At 38.9% G+C, this 16951-nt stretch overlaps 1 protein-coding gene across 3 annotated transcripts in view; it reads left to right on the forward strand.

Moving 5' to 3' along the window:
- RBM33 (RNA binding motif protein 33) overlaps positions 1-16951 on the forward strand; it is an 89537-nt gene that overhangs the window by 50955 nt on the left and 21631 nt on the right. For 2 of the 3 annotated variants that reach the window (XM_007433195.4, XM_007433196.4), the window contains exons 15-16: positions 2-640; positions 16342-16554. In XM_007433195.4, the coding sequence (XP_007433257.1) occupies positions 2-640; positions 16342-16554 (852 nt within the window). Of the gene's footprint in view, position 1; positions 641-7328; positions 7786-16341; positions 16555-16951 lie in introns of those variants that run through there. The other variant, XM_025169822.2, reaches the window with a different exon arrangement.

Below are 16951 nucleotides of genomic sequence, written 5' to 3' on the forward strand. Positions count from 1 at the left end.
GTTTCCTGATGAGGATGAAGAAACCAGACTGTACCGTCTGAAGATAGAGGAACAGAAACGCCTCAGGGAAGAGATCTTGAAACAAAAGGAGCTGAGGCGGCAGCTTCAGGCTGGGGCCCGCAAAAGAGAATTGCTTGAAAGGCTTGCGCAGCAGCAGCAACAAGGCTCTTCAGCCCAACAGCAGGAGGAAGAAACTTCACAGCTGCCCACCAATGGAAATCCATTGCTTTCCCTTCCTGGTGCACAGCCCCGCCAAAATGTGAAATGCAGGCTAATGGTTAAAAAACAAGAGCCAGTCGTTCCAAATTCCCCAGCTGTTCAGCCTAAGCCTATAAACATTCTCCAGGCTGGAGACAGTGTGCAATTTCAAGGACAGCAAATAAAAACAATAAAGCAACTAAGGCAGGCTAGGACAGTGCCCGAAAATGAGCTCCAGCTGCCCTATAAAGGTTTGCAAGCAAAGCCGCCTGCTGCTGCGCACTTGAACCTGTCCCAGATGGCTCGGGTGGCATCGGTGCAAGGCCAACCTCAAGAGCTGAAGCCTGGGGTGAAAAGAACTGTCATGCAGCGGGCAAACAGTGGTAGTGGCGATGGGCCCCATGTCGGCACCAAAGTCAGGGTGATAAAATTGTCAGGAGGGGTAAGTTACCAGGCATGTCTGTCTCTTATTTTTGTATGGTTGGTTTGTGATCTCCATCTGTCCTGTTGGTGTCATTTTCAGAAGCTCCAAAAAGGTGGACTGGGAAAGAATAATCTGGCCAACACCCACGTTCAGCTTTTCCCCTATTAATTTTGAGCAGGCCTAGTTGTGTGTGGAAAGATAGATACAAAGATATATGTAACTATTGACGTGGTTTCCTCCCTTACACATAAAAGAATATGTGTACTTTATCCTTTATTATGACCTCAAATGGTCTCATTGAACTGATGGGGCTACATCATGACAGGATAAGTGTTAAGTAGTGTAAAAATATTGATCACTAAATTGATATTTAACTGTAATTACAAAAAAAGTAACAGTGAATATTACATAAGTAATTGTATATGGTTAAATTCAGAAAAATAATCCCTCTTTTTTGCTCCTTTAGCAGAATAAAAATGCTCAGAGCATTGCATTCTGCTTAGTTAAGCTTAGGTCACAACCTAGAGCTAGAAAAGCTGAGAATGCTAGACTTAAGGTGTACTATAATGTCCATTGAAGATATATGTATATTATTTTTACACCAGGAAATGGAATGTAAATCAAAAGAGTAAGAGTGAATAGTAAACAAAAATAGTTCAGTTTATGTGGATGTTGCATGAAGAAACTTTGGAGCTGGAAAAAGTTGGGCAATCATTTTTGTGTTAAAAAGTGTAATTGGTCTTCTGGAGTATAGAGAACTGCACGTGTAAAAGTGTGCAAGACCAAACTGAAAAGAGGGTAAGGTTTCCTAAATGCATCCAGTGACATAGATCACATAAATAGAAGTTTTTCTCCTTCAGTCACAATATTAGAATTCAAAGTCATTCATTGAAATTAAATGTAGAGAGGTTCACGACCAACAAAGGAAACTTTTTTATAGTTTAATTGTGGAATTTGTTGCCAGTAATTACAGTAATAGCAGCCCATTTGGATTATTTTAAAAGGGGACTCTAGAGATTCATAGATCAGGTTGTTAAGTGGCTACTAATATTGATGGTTGTTTAGTAGCTTCTGAATTGTAGGCTGCATGGCTTAAATACTGGTTGCTGGGAAGTAGTGGTGGAAAGGGACATTATTATCATCATCACCATCACATCATCATCATCATATAAATTTGTATGCCACCCAACTCCCAGCAACTCTGGGCAGTTTACAAATGATTTAAAACATGACAATAAAGACAAGGCAGAAAAAAGGATAGAGATGGCAGAATAACAAACTGGGGAGAAATGAGAGAAAACAACCTAAGTTAAAAGGAGGCCTCAGTCATCCCCACCAAAGGCCTGGGTAAAGAGCCAGGTCTTCAGGCCCCTTCAGAACACCAGCAGGGTGAAGGCCTTTCAGATCTCCAGGGGAACCTCATTCATTAAGGTTGACAGTGCAACAGAGAGGTGTGCTCCCGAGGTCCCAGTAGATGGCATTGCTTAATTGAAGAAACCTGGAACATGCCAACCTTGCAAGATCAAACCGGTCAGGCAGATACTATGGGAGATAGGCAGTCCCTCAAGTAACCAGGCCCTATGCCATTATCTGTGCATCCGTTTGGTCACTGCATAGCTGGGCTATTTTTACATTCTAATTTCTTTTCTGTTTTAACCATGTTCTATGTAGGTTATATCAATCATTAGTGAACTTTCCAATTGTTTTAAACTTAATTATACACTTGAAAATACTGTTATGTCATATGTTAGCTTTTTTCCAATTAACCACACATTTAAACATACATTAATTACATATACTCAACCCACAATTGTTTTCCCTTCTAATCCCACTCAAAGGCCATCATTAACTTTTTAAACTACACAATAGTAATACTTGCTGTTATTCACAGCAATATTCAGAAATCTCCCCTTTTTCTTTCCATTAATTTTTTTTTTAATGCTGTCACAAACCCATTTCTGAACAGTTGCAAGATACTGTTTTGGGGGTGGAATAGCTTTTTGCCTCCAAAATACAGAGTGTCTTCTGCATACATCGGCCTTTCTTGCAGGAAGCAGGAACAAGCCACCGCAGACTGCACTTTAGAAATCATAAACTGGGAAGAAGTGGGGGCTGTGCTTCTTCCCCCTAAAATAAATGTAGTACAACTGCAGGTCTGTATCTAGATAGAGTGCTGGTGTCACCAGTTAAACTTGATGACCCGTCAAGGTTGCCACTGAAATATGGCAGCAGACTCTCCATATATACCCCCACATCCCTGTATCTTTGGGCTTGGGTTCTGTATGCCACACACAGCTGGTCATTATCTACCTCTGCTTTTAAAAATAGACGATTATATTAAAAATATGATAGATTTAAGATGATGGGGAAATTGCTTCCTTCCTCTGTTTTCCAAGGATAGGAATAACAAGACTTTTCAAAAGGGATGTTTTGCTGTACGTTCATACTAATGTAATGCATGCATACAAACACATACATATTCTGGCTCCAGATTTTTCTAGTACTCCAAACAGAGGACTCCTTCAAGGAAAGTATACAGCCTGAGGTTCTCCATCCCATCTATTCCTTTCTCATGCAGTTGCAACTATATATTACTCTGTTGGTCAAAAACCTTCAGCCTGAAGTGCATATAAACAGTACCAGAGGGTGAAGAGAACAAGGTTATAGATGACTTTTTAAAGGTGAAATGCAGTGCAGCTGAGGATCTTAACTCACTTTATAAATCATGCTAAAGTAGAAACACCCAGATTTCTACCGTGGAGTTCTTTTCACACTAAGCATACCTCCAGTCCATTCTTGGGCAACGTATGCCAAATAACCTATAGGCCAGTGTTTCTCAACCTTGGAAACTTTAAGATGTGTGGACTTCAACTCCCAGAATTCCCCAGCCAGCCATGGTGGCTGGGGAATTCTGGGAGTTGAAGTCCACACATTTGAAAGTTCCCAAGGCTGAAAAACACTGGCCTATAGGCTAAAATAAGTTAAAGTTCCTGTGGAACAGACTATTTGAAAGGTTTTTTTTTGGGGGGGGGGCTTTCTTGACATAACTGTAGTACTGTTCTTTTAACTAAAAACCCAGTTCTGTGCAGTTGTACTTGACAAAACTTTGAAATTCTTCCTAAATGTCAGATTCTCTGTGTTTACTTATAACATGAGCAGCATTGCAAATAGCTTGAGTAAGTAATTACCTCATTTACTTTGGGAGTCATTTTATTTTCTTAGAACAAGAATTACCATTATATTGTCGAAGGCTTTCATGGCTGGAATACGATGGCTGGTGTGGGTCTTCCGGGCTGTGTGGCCATGTTCTGGAAGTTTTGTTTCCTATCGTTTCGCCAGCATGCCAACGTTGCTGGCAAAATGTTAGGAAACAAAACTTCCAGAACACGGCCACACAGCCCGGAAGACCCACACCAGCCATCAATTACCATTATGTTTTACCTATTTTAATGCCTGTAATCAGATTGATAGGATTTTGGCTGTAAACGTTACTCAGAATGAATCAAATGGGATACTCCCCATTAAGTTCACCTTAATATAGAAGCAGTTCTTCAGGTGAGTAAGAAGGCATTGAGGTCATGGAATCTCTCTCTGCACTTTGTCATCTAAAGATCAGGGTATCATTTAATGCATGATAGATAAAATACAGTGCATAGCAGAGGCATCTGTGTGAAACCAGGGCCTACTTTGAAAATTGTTCCTGCAGAATCTCTCATTGCTAAAGAGGGCAATCAGCTTTAAGTTGCAGATTGATAGGCCTTATTTACAGTAGGAGCTACAATACTTGGCAAGAACTTAAGTTGTCCAGCAAGTCATCTGGTTCTAGTCTTCATACATGTAGAATTGTTCTGGATTGAAAGTAAAATATTCTGCCTTTTGGTATGGAGCAGGAATATTTTGTAACTCAGAAGGCAAGAATCATTATAGAATTCTGTTCCAGATTTTGAAGGATTTATTTTCTTTTAGCCCTTTTGGGCTGTGTAACACTGGAATTGAAGGGGGGAAAGTGTCTTGCTACCATGGCATCCATCAGCAGTTCTTATAGCAGGTGCATCTTTTCTTGAGATTGTGCAGTTGCCTTCCACAGTTGGTGTGCAATCCTAGCAAAAGGTAGGATTATTGAAAGAAAATTGTAACCGTGTGACCTTGTTCTACATGCTTGACAGAGAAAGGGAGAATTATGATTGCAAAGGCAAACCCAAACATTTAACATGAATAAAATGAATCTCCCTCCTGCAAGTAACAGCACCTCTCCGATCTTGCCTGATTTCATAAAGCTCAGCAGGATCTAACCCCGTAAGTAATCGGATGGGCGATCACTGGAAATCCCAGAGCCATAGGCTAGATTGGCAAGCTGGAAACACATCCGGACAATGACCAACCATTTTTCTGTTGTTGACAAGAAAGTACGTTGACATCTCTGTGTCCATCTCAACCAGAAGTTGAGCTTGAGTCAAGAGGAACTTTACCTTTATAAAATGAATCTGTTACATATTCACCTCATAGAGCTCAAGAAATTAAGATAAGCACATTTAGAAAATGCATGGTTCCATTTGTGGTGGGAATGCTTACATATTATGACATTAATGTGCCATCTTGGGAATTTTCAAGGCTATTTTTATAATATACAAGATCCTTCCATGCTTACTAACATCCTGGGATAACAGCTGATTAAGTTGTATTTAAATGTTTATCTTTTGGTTCAAATATTCCTTGCCTGGCTTCCGCATTGCCTCAGCATCTTTGGTGTGCATGTAGATGTGTTGTAGTAAAAGTTATCCCTGAAATACTTTCATGCTTTATTATTATCTGGCATTTTTTTGTGTCCTGTGTAAATGTGAAACTTGACTGAGTAACTACGAAGGTTCTCTTCTGTGTCTCAGTGCTTGTGGGGAATATTCATGACTTTTGGAAGTACATATAATAGCAGGATATTGACCAGCGATTGGAAAGTTTTGAGAAAGGAAGTTGTCTTTGGCTAAATGAGTATCTGCAGCTTCTCTTAGCTGGTTTCATTTTCCTTTGAGGGACATTTTTCAGTGTGTTGTTTTGTCTGCTAAGAGCTCTTTTTGTCTGCAGTATTTGGAGAATTCTTGGGTAAAATGTTTTTGGTAGGGCCTGCTTTATTTGGACAGAGTTTTCTTGCTTTTGATGGTGGGAGCATTTTTAAAGTGGGCCCTTTGGTAGTACTTTATCTCTGGTAAATGTCTGATGTTGCCATTCTCTGGGATGGTGTTTGCTTGTACATTGGAACTTCAGTTGCCTTTCCTTTTTGGTCCAGAACAAATGCCTTTTTCCCTGTTTTATTAGAGGCTGTTGCATCTGACTGTTGAGCTGAGTGAAATATGTGAAATACGTTGCTTGCTTAGGTTTTTGACTTCTTTTTGATAGACGCTTAGCTCCTGTTTCTAACTGGCTACTTTTCTCCACAGCCTAGTACAGTGCTGCTGTTTGTTTGCTACAGTCTAGTACTCTGTCTACATTATTCTCTATCTGGCCTCAGACAAAATTTAGTTGTGACTTAAGCTTTGTCTGTAGACTTTGTAGAATTAAAGTGGAAGGAACTTTTGATGGTACGGATAAGCCAAATTTCCCCTCTATGATACTTAATATAAGTAGGATTATTACCCAATAAAGCAACTACTATGTGTCTTTTTATTTTACTTGTAGGAATGGTTTTATGAGAGTGGATATTCTGTAATAGTATCCCTGCTTACAGTCTGAAGTAGTGTTAGCTACCATTTGAGTATAAATGCCTTTGAACCCAGTGAAATGTTATCGTTGCTGTTAAATCACATAATTATCACTGAAGGTAGTTTAAACACCCTTTACCTTCTAAACCCTTCACTGTTCAAAATCCTTATGCTCACATATGTTGGCATTAGTACATCTCTGCTTTGCTTTACTTTGCATTGCATAACTTTCTCTCTTGAAACCATGTTTTTCCCCTGCTCACAGCTATGTTGTCTTCCCTGTATAGCTGCTATAATTTATTTTGTTGACTTAGTGGGAACGGGATCTCAAGATTCACAGGCAGTAAATGGCAATCATTTTAAAGCTCATCATAATCATATTAATAAACTTATTATACAGTTCTTTCATGGGACTCAGGGAAATGTAAACGGTACTTGCCTTATCCATCCATTTTTATCTCCTCCTGACTAATGTGATACCATGAGCTTTATAGTTCAGGGATTTCAACCTCACTCTCCATTGTCCTTGTCCAACAGTTTAATCTCTACATCACACGGATTTCAGATCACCTTGCCACTGAAATGTTTTCTTTGTATGCCTGCAGATATCCTCCGTGGTCTGCCATCCTCCCCCTTGCACTCTAAGGCCCCAAATCACAAAACAAATAAAATCTAATGTCTTTATTCCCAACCTCAGATTATAATTGCTTTGCAGGCCAGGTATGCCTAAAATGTGACCCATCCTTGTGTTCCCTTTCCTTTAGCGGCCTCTGAAATAGCACATAAATGTTGAGGTTAAAAGTACAGGTGGAATGTGTGTAAAGTAACAAATTATAATAATTATGACTGTCTAATCAGGTTTTTTAAATAATGTTTCTGATTTCCCTTTAGTGGGGTGATGGAAGCTGTTTATATCGGATGCTACTTGTTGATTGCTGTGAAATAACATGAAGCTTAAATATTAATTGTACTATGTAGCCATCTTATGTTGTTGTTGGATGATTTCTCCTTAGCCAAAGACTTTCCTCCCTTGCTCAGAGTGACATGACTAGTCCTCTGTCGTCTGAAAATACTGGACCAAGAACATACCTCTTTGTCTCTCTGGAGAGAGAGCTTCACTAGTGCTCTTTTCTATATGGAAGAACAGCTTTGTGTTGTATACTGTTGGTACTGAATATGCCTATAAAGCCTGACTTCACAGCTAGCACAATCTTAATAAGTGCCATACTTATTCCAACCTGTCTGAACTACTGGTATGTACTAGGGATGAAGTGAATGGAAAAGGTGGAGGCATGGACAAAGAAATGTGCTGCAGGTGATTAGCCAGCATTACTCTCACGATGAGCACTACTCCAAAGGTGTTCCCATCTCAGTTGACGCAAAACATCATACTAAGTTTGCTTGTTGTATAGTCTGTTTTTGTTTTTGCATCTGTATTTCTCATCTCATACAATAAAAACGTTTGAAGAATTTGTACTTTTATAGCCCCTTTATTGTGATGTCATAGATAAAAATCAGTTCCTTTGTAGAAAAGGCATTAACTATGTTGAAGCTGGAAATACCCTTTTTTCCCCCTAGGACAATTTTTGATAGTTAAAACAAATGGAGAAGACAACTGATATGGCTTCAGAATGAATTTAAGAATGATCGGGTGATCTGTTCAAAATGCAATCAGATTTAGAAGACAAAAAATAAAAATTTCGTCTTCTGCTTCACTCCGTAAAGTATATATATATCCAGTTGACAAGGGATACTTGAAGAATATACTTATATTCCAATAAGCTGAAGGCTGAATTGAGAGAAGCTGAATTCTGCAAGTTGAATAACGTTATGCTAATTGAGCACATCTACACTGTTTTTCATTTTGTGTGCTTTATTTTAAAATCTTAACAGTACATACATTTATTTTACTTGTAGAAGCTTTGGAGTGAAGTAAAACCATGCTTTAGAGATTCGGCAAGCATTGCCCCAGTCCCCACACACTGTAGGCATATTTTTCCATCCATGGGAACCACATTACATAAAGTTTGGGTGACTGAGAAGCTAGCCCTGCTTCAGCCCTATCCCAGATCCTATTTTTTACCTAACTTGTGCAGGTTTATATCATGAGCAGTCTTAGCCAACTGTGACTGTGGGTTTTAGTTAGGGCTATGGTTAACCCTTGTGCTAATCACTGTGTAAATGCAGTTGGGCCCTACATAGGGTAGTTGATGGAACTGTGCTTACCTGAAATAGTCTTGTCACCTTAGGACAAAAACAGACTTATTAATGTGTTCAAAAGTTTCTTGTCCCTCCATGACTTTTTCTTGACACCTCCCATTCTTTTAGTTCCCATAAAGTAGCTAATGGCACATCCTTCTGGTTCCCATGTGTATAGATATTCTATATGGTAGCTAATCATGGATGGGGGACAACAGGCTTCAGCTGAACCCTGGTAAGACGGAGTGGCTGTGGATATGGGGAGCCTCAAGATCTAGGACTTTGTCATCTTTGGTTCTTGACGGGCTTGCACTACCCCAGACAGACCCGGTGCGTAATTTGGGGGTTCTCCTGGACTCACGACTCCTGCTCGAAGAGCAGGTGGCAGTCGTGGCCAGGAGGGCCTTTGCACGACTTTGTGTCGTGCGGCAGTTACGCCCCTTCCTGGATCAGGGGGACCTCCGCACGGTCACTCATGCCCTGGTCACCTCTGGGTTGGACTACTGTAATGCGCTCTACATGGGGCTACCCTTGAAGAGTATCCGGAAGCTACAGCTGGTGCAGAATGTGGTGGCGCGGACAATTCTTAATGCCCCTAGGAGGGCACATATAACACCACTGTTGCGTGAGCTGCACTGGTTACCGGTTTGTTTCCGGGTCCAATTCAAGGTTTTGGACATCACCTTTAAAGCCCTTCATGGCACGGGACCAGGTTACCTGAGGAACCGCCTCGCCCTGGTCACTTCAGCCCGTCCCACTCGGTCCAGCAGAAGGGGCAGGTTGCAGACCCCACCAGTCAGGGAATTTCGATTGGTGGGGTCTAGGCAGAGAGCCTTTTCTGCTGCAGCGCCCGCCCTATGGAACATCCTGCCTCCTGAGGTCTGGTGTGCCCCCTCCCTCATGGCCTTCAGGAAAGGTATTAAATCCTGGCTTTGCCAGAAGGCCTGGAGGCCAGAGGGGGGCCCGCACCTGTGGAGATGGCTGGTGGGGTGATGGGTTGCCCCCCCCCCAGCATCTTACAGGTTTTTATAGGGCCAAAATTAGAGGAGGTTTTTTAGGGCATTTTAATATGTTTTTTAATTATTTATAGTTTTTAGCCATCTTGGAGAGAATTGTGTTTTTTCTTTTTATTGTGAGCCGCCCAGAGTCACCCGTGGGGAAGATGGGCGGCATACAAGCCAAATAAATAAATAAATAAATAAATAAATAAATAATCAGGAACATGTATAACAGAAGCAACCATTTTATTGTTGTCCTGCTTTCTGTGCCCCTATTTCCCTATTAACTCTGTTTTCCTATATTATATTGCAGATTATACACACATTGGAGTAGGGGCCTGCCTATCATTTCCTACTTTGTAGATTGCCATGCACACTGTGGTATTTTTTTGAATAAAAGTAATTTCAAACAATTTTGCTTTATAAAGTTAACTACTTATTTGAAGAAATTCATGACTTACCATATTTGTGAATTTATTTATTTATTAAATTTGTATGCTGCCCATCTCCCCCCAATGGGTGACTCTGGGTGGCTCACAGTTAAAATTGATGAGTTGACAAAGGATGTCGATTTTTTTTTAGATTCTCTTTAAGAATTAAGACTAACATACAGCAATACCCCGTCCAGTGACCTAAGGATGGGAATTTTTTCTGTGGTTTATTTTTCCAGAGAAAATTTTTCATCCCACAACATTGAGGATGAACATTTTCCTATGTGGATTAATCTATTGTGCAGAAGACAATTTGCATTTGAACATTTTTCTAATACAAACTGAAAATGGCTCCATGCAAATTATCTTATAACTGATTATATAGAACAATTTTCCAGTTTAATCTTTTCTGCAAAACCTATATCCCTGATCCAACCCAAGAAAAAATTTAAATCCAATAAACACTTGACTCCCAGCAACAACATATTCAGTAAAGCTCAACTTGGTTAGGACAGATCATCTTTTAGCAGTTACTGAAAACTTCTGTAGTGGTGGGGCTCAATATATGGATCCCAGCTGGAAATGAATTACTAACATAACATTTATCACTGCAGAAAAAGTCATTTATGCCTCCCAACCTTACTGCTGCAAGAGGTAGACTGATGAGAAGGTCTCCAGAAGTTATGTTTAAGCTATGAGCAGATTTCAAGTCACTGACTGAAATAAATATTTCTCTCTTTCTCTCTCAAACCATCTATGGCTGTGGCTAATAACTAAGGAAGAAAGTTTGAAAGGAACAAGTCTTTAGTAGTAGTCTCTTTTTTAAAATATAATTTTATTAAAACTTTTAAGAAAGAATATAAAAAAACTTAATGGAAACTAATATAAAGTAAGAAAAAGGAAATGATCAAAGAAAGCTAAAGGTGCAAAAGCGAAGAAAGAAGTAGCTTCTGATTTTCTTTACAGCAGTTTTAAGTACAATTATACATTTATTTCTTGCTCTATGGTTATAGCATAATTCATTTTTTTTCTATAAACTATCCCGTCTAATCATCAAAACCATAAATGATAAATTTATTCTTTTCTGTTTCACACAAAAAGTCTATAAGGGGTTCCCAGTCAGCAATAAATGTAGATATTGTCTTTTCTCTAATCAAAAGAGTCAGTTTGGCCATTTCCGCAAGTTCCATCATCTTCACCAACCATTCCTCCATTGTGGGTAGTACCAAATCTTTCCATCTTTGCACACACAATAATCTCGGTGCAGTTGTCATATATAAAAACAAAGTTCCATGACTTTTTCCCAACTCTTTTTCTATCAGTCCCAAAAGAAAGGCCTCCGGTTTCAATTGTATATTCATCTTTAAAAGCCTCTGAATTAGGGTATGTATTTGAATTCAAATTTTTCTGGCTTTCTTACAAGTCCACCAAGCATGGTAAAATGTCCTTTCTTGTTGTTCACATTTCCAACATAAATTGGAGTAGTTACCTCAGTAGCTTCGAAAGACAGATACCCAACTGCAAATATCCTGCAACTCTGAAAGGGAGAGTAGGGCCCCTCTGCTCTGCTTGAATAATATTTTAGAATATAAGTAGATTTGCTCATCTGGGGATATCAATTTCTATTTTTAAAAATATGGGGAATGTTTGGAGAAAGCATGATGGAGGGACACGGGAAGGGAAAACGAAAGATGCATGCATTGTATTTCAGGAGAACGGGGATACTATGGTGTAAGGTTGATTTACTACTTTTGGTTATAGATAGGCATATTCTGTAATCTTTGCAAGGAATTTCCTTTGAATGTGATGGAATGCAAAGCCTGTAAAGTTCATATTCTCTCAATCCTTGGCTTTTAAGATATTTATTTAAAAAAACTACTACTAGTATTTGTTACATATTTTAGCACATATTTTCATGATTAAAAATATTTCTTGAATGCAAGAAGCACGCAATTATGTTTATTTCACTTTATTTTCCACCCAGTATAGTATTTTTTAAAATCTTTTTAATTGAAAGAATAGATCTCACATTTTTATTTCTGAAGTCCTGCAGCTCACCGATTTTATTTTGCTTCCTATAATTCCATGTGGTGAAACAGCTTGATTGGGCTGGGGACAGGAAGAATGTTTATGTTTATCATCAGTTGAGTAGTTTTTCAAGGAACAGCCATATAAAACCTTACATTTTCAAAAATGTAATTTTTATGGCTGCAGTGGCAGGCATCCATATGTGTTCTGCGGTCATAGTGATCTGCAGACACACAGCAGTACATCTCTATTAAAGGGCCATTTATTTGATAACACTAAGGACATTTACTGTCTTCAGCTAACTGTAAAAGTACGGAGGTGTTGAGGTGTGTCTTAATTATACCCTAACTGTGGATGGGGGTTTATTGTAGAAATAGCAGAAATATATGTTGTGTATTGAGTAAAGCCTCCTTGTGGCATCTTCTGTGCTGAAAGTCTGTGAGTTTTGTAGGTGTGGTTCTCATACACCCTCAAGTACAAATCCAGACCCCCTATTTTCCAGCAATATACTTAAGGCAAAGGCCAATTCATGCCCTCTCAGAAAGTGTGGACAGAGGAAATGGAACTCAGAGTATCCTTTCATTCTACACTAATATGTGAGATGCTAATTTTGAGTCTCATACATACGGTACTGAATTTCTGAAGGAAGCCAGTGGAGAAAGGCTGGTGTAAGTCTGAATCTGTACCTTGAATGCTACCTTGTGGTTAACCCAGATAAACTCATTTGCAGTCTTCTCACCTTGACCTTTAAGGCAGAAAGAAGAATATCCCTTTTTTAAAGTCTCAGATCTCAAAAGTGACCAAACATGAACCCTTCTATAATTTACTTACCATAACATTGGTTTTGGTTAGTTGATTAATAGAAGTATTCAAATGCGATAAAATGTATGGAGGGTTGCTAGCTTTGCAGTGATATTACACCTTTTCATTTTAATCTTACCTTATTTTACTGAATGTACACTTGAAGTTGCTAACTACACTTGCACCATTAATTGGTTTAAGTAGTTTCTTTCTCCTCCTGCTTTCTACAAATTTGTTTTGAAAAAGCAATGGTTGTTGAGAAAAGCAAGCAGTTTATTAAGTTTATTAAGGCTTGTAAAGTGGCTTTTACTGAGAATATGGTTGTCACACAGCTTACTGTGGTTTCTCAGTGTAGAGACTAAAAGGTACCATGCCTTGTTTAAACTGTAACTCATTTCCACAAGATATGAGTGCAGAGTTGTGTTTGCAGCCCCTGCCCCTGCAATGCAATACTACACAAATCAGACCAAGTTTATTTTCTTTAAATGCTTTATCCAGCATGCACACCCCTCTCACCGTTGGGTGGATATTTGAATTAGCTTTAGCAAAGATTACATGGATAAACACAGCATTGTCACTGTTAATAGAAACCTGTGCAGTGAGGTCTGAGGGCTGCAAGATCAGTAACAGGGCCCATGACAGTGAAATATGGCCTTATCGAAAGGAGAATTCATAAGAGGCTGCCCTGGGATACTCCACCACTGTCCTTCTGTGTATCCTGACAATGTTATCTGTCCTCTCAGTGCCGAGTATCAAATGTCTATCATGGGTATAGAAATTAATTTAATGTCACCTGAAGACATGCAATTAATCTTTTAGAGGTTTTCATAATACCTTTACAGAAAGAGTTGCCAGTTTGGAGGATTTGGATTTTGGGGTTTAGTTGAAGATAAGGAAAATTAATTTTTCATCAGGGTTAATACAAGCTAGCAGGGCTACAAAGGCTGAGAGAGATGGTTAGGGAATTTGTCAAGTGTTGTCACTTGGAATAATGGTGCTTAACGTCTGATAGGTGTAATCAAGAGTTGAGATTTCTATAGAAGGGGATTAATCAATTTGCTCACTACAGAATGCATGTTAGTGATACCGTTCATTTGCGCAGTTTTTAAGAATTAAAATAAGATTTGATCTGTCAAATGGCAAGAAGCTGTGACAGTATCAGTGGGACAGTATTTTATCAGGACATCCTCAAAGCATTTGTTATAAATAAAATTGTCCAGCTAATATTGGTAACCAACAGACTTCATCTTCATTGTGAAACTGTCAAGGTATCCATGATAAAAGTACAGCTTACAAAATTCTGGTGCTCCTTCATTGCTCTTATTTATTAAAGTCCTTCCTAATAAAACATGATCACAGCTTTCATTTCTAAAAATAAATAATGGAATTGGAAACTTCTGAATCTTACTCATTAATTTCTTGCTTTTTCAACCCAAATAAATTAATTAAGATGACTTGGAAGGAAACAAATAATGATCTTAGTTTTTATACTGTGTAGTAGGGTGTTAGTCTATAGGTCTCTTGTACATGACATATAATAACCATAATGGAGCGAAAGTATGCCATTTCTTGAATTTTCATTTTTTTAAACACTCCAGATTTGCAGGGTCTTTTATTTGCAGATCAGCAGTTCAAGATATGCTGTGACAAGGGCTCTTCCTGTTGAGCTCCTGTTGAGCTTCTGATAGATCAGCTTTTTCACACACATAATCCTGCTCTTGGCTTGTCATTCAAAAATAATGCAAATAGGAGCTTCTGAAGGGGAATTTGAAAATGTTGCTTTTAGTCCAAAGTAGGAATAGCGTGTTTATGTGTGTATGTATGAATGTTTGTGCATATGTGTGTGTGTGTAGGTTTGTTTAGGATTTACCAACAGGAACATGTTACATTTCTCTACTGCCCTATAAATGAAGTCTTTAAAGTTCTATGGAACATAACCATTGTAGGGAGATTTCACTGTGGGTATTTCAATTCAAATATTTTGAGATGTAGAATAAAAGATTAGAGAGGGAAACTTCTTAGGATATGTTTAGTTCGTATTTTCAGTGTATCATGTAAATTTAAAACACACAGGTCTTTGAAATGTCTGTAGCCTTTCTTGAATTGTATTGGTTTTAATTAATACTCAGAGTTTGGGATGGAATATTTAATTCATGAATAACAGAATGACATGTCCTCAAGAGGTTTCTTAAGGAAAGAAACCTCTTGAGGAAACCAAGAGAACCATGGTTTGATATTATTTTCTTTGAATAATCTAGTACCATAGTTAGAAAAGGTCTGTATGCTGCATAAAGACAGCCTGGCTGAATCAGACCTAAATCCTAACTCAACTTAATCCAGCATTCTTGCATTTTCATTAGGGATGTGCAAAACATTCTGTGCATGGATCAGCAAGTATTGGATGGTCCATATCCAGACTGAAGTATGCATATCTCATCTGGGCACAGATCTCGAATACATGTGTGCCAGTAAAAATGTTCTAGATGAGAGGCAATGGCTAAAACGGAGGGCTAAGGCAAGGTAAGACTCTGGGAAGATCAGGGAGAAGGACATGTGGACCAGGTAGAAATGAAGATGGGAAGGAGGTGAGCATTGGCTAAAAAAAAAAAAAAGGAAAATTGAGGGCCTTGGTAGGTATACCTTGCTTGAATTCAAGTGCAGTGGGGAAAGGAAGATGCTGGAAAGATTGGTAGGCAGGCTGGTACAGAGGTCATGCAGAAGTGGAGAGGAGAGAGGAACAAGTTTATCAACTTTGCTCTAGTTCCTCTGTTAGAAGAATAGGCAAACTAGGGCAATATAATCCATAAGCTATCTGGGTTTTGGTTTGGCAGACTTTGACTTCCAGGAAAGGTCTGGATGAACTTTTAAGCCAGAATATGTTTGATTCATGCTTGAAGCAAAACATATTTTCCATTTTGTGTATACATGTAATCCCCAGGTTAAGAACGCCCAGGTTACAGACAACCCATAGTTAAGAACGGAGCCTATTGTAGCAAAATTTGAGTTAAATACACAATGGTTTGTGTTAATTACACAATACTACTTATACAATATTATACAATAATACTGTTCCAGCTTACATACAAATTTAACTTAAGGATAGATGTCATTCTTAAACTGGGGACTACCTGTATCTCAAATTTTGACAGTCACCAGTATGAGGTGTCTTCATGCCATAAGCAGGACATGAAGGCAACAAGTCCCCCAGCTTTTTGTTATATAGAGTAGTCACAGTGACTGAAAATTCTGAGAGTTGAGAGCCTCAGAACTAGAGGGCTCCAAATTGTGGGAAGTTGTACTAGCATTTAATTCATATGTACGTCTTTGAAAAATGTGTAACTCTGTGTTTTATAACTCTCAGGAATGATCATGCAGGAAGAAAGTTCTACTAAATGTTTTCTCTTCCTAACCCCCTCCCAACTTTAGGAAGCCATGCCCATTCTCTTCTGAACAAAGCATAGTCTTAATGCTACTTAATCTGTTATCCAGGCTCTGTTGTAGTAGCTGTTGCCAAAAATATGTAGTAGATTTTTTACATCCTGAGCAGAATGTTTTCAATTTTCCTACAGGGTGGAGAGAATGTTGGCTTTTCTCATTTGGAAGGACCTCCTCACCGGCTTCCACAGCCATCAGAGCAGAGACATCAGCCAATGCGGAAGGTCACACTGACAAAGGGGACAGTGCAGCAACCGCATCAGCCTCATCAGCACCATCTATCACAGATTCACTCTACATTTCCTCAAGGACTAAAAAATATCCCAGGGATACATCAAGCAAAAAAGGTATTGTACTGGTTGTATTGATACCTTCATTAGTCGTACTGATACCTTTAAGAAATAACTTTTCAGGATTATTGAGACACTGAATTTGTTAACTACATTAGCTGGTAAGGTAGCAGAAAGAGAATTTGTCTTGGTGGTGTAGATTTGGGATTGTTTTGATTTCAGATAGAGCTATTGACAAGTATAACATTCCTATGTGCATGGTGGTTCTCAGGTAGCATTCCCATATCTGATACTTCCCAGATACATTGGATTCCAACTCTTAACATCTTGAGAAGCATCAAACAGAATTGATGGGAAATGTATTCCAACACTGGAAGTCACTGTGTAGGGGACCCTTGATCTAAAACCCTCTTGTAAGATCTTTACATCTCTGCAATTTCATGTGGTAATAGAA

Source organism: Python bivittatus, unplaced genomic scaffold (assembly GCF_059951505.1).
Source record: "Python bivittatus isolate LINGU-HERP-01145 unplaced genomic scaffold, Pbiv_v1 ctg000610_np1212, whole genome shotgun sequence".
NCBI lineage: Eukaryota > Metazoa > Chordata > Lepidosauria > Squamata > Pythonidae > Python > Python bivittatus.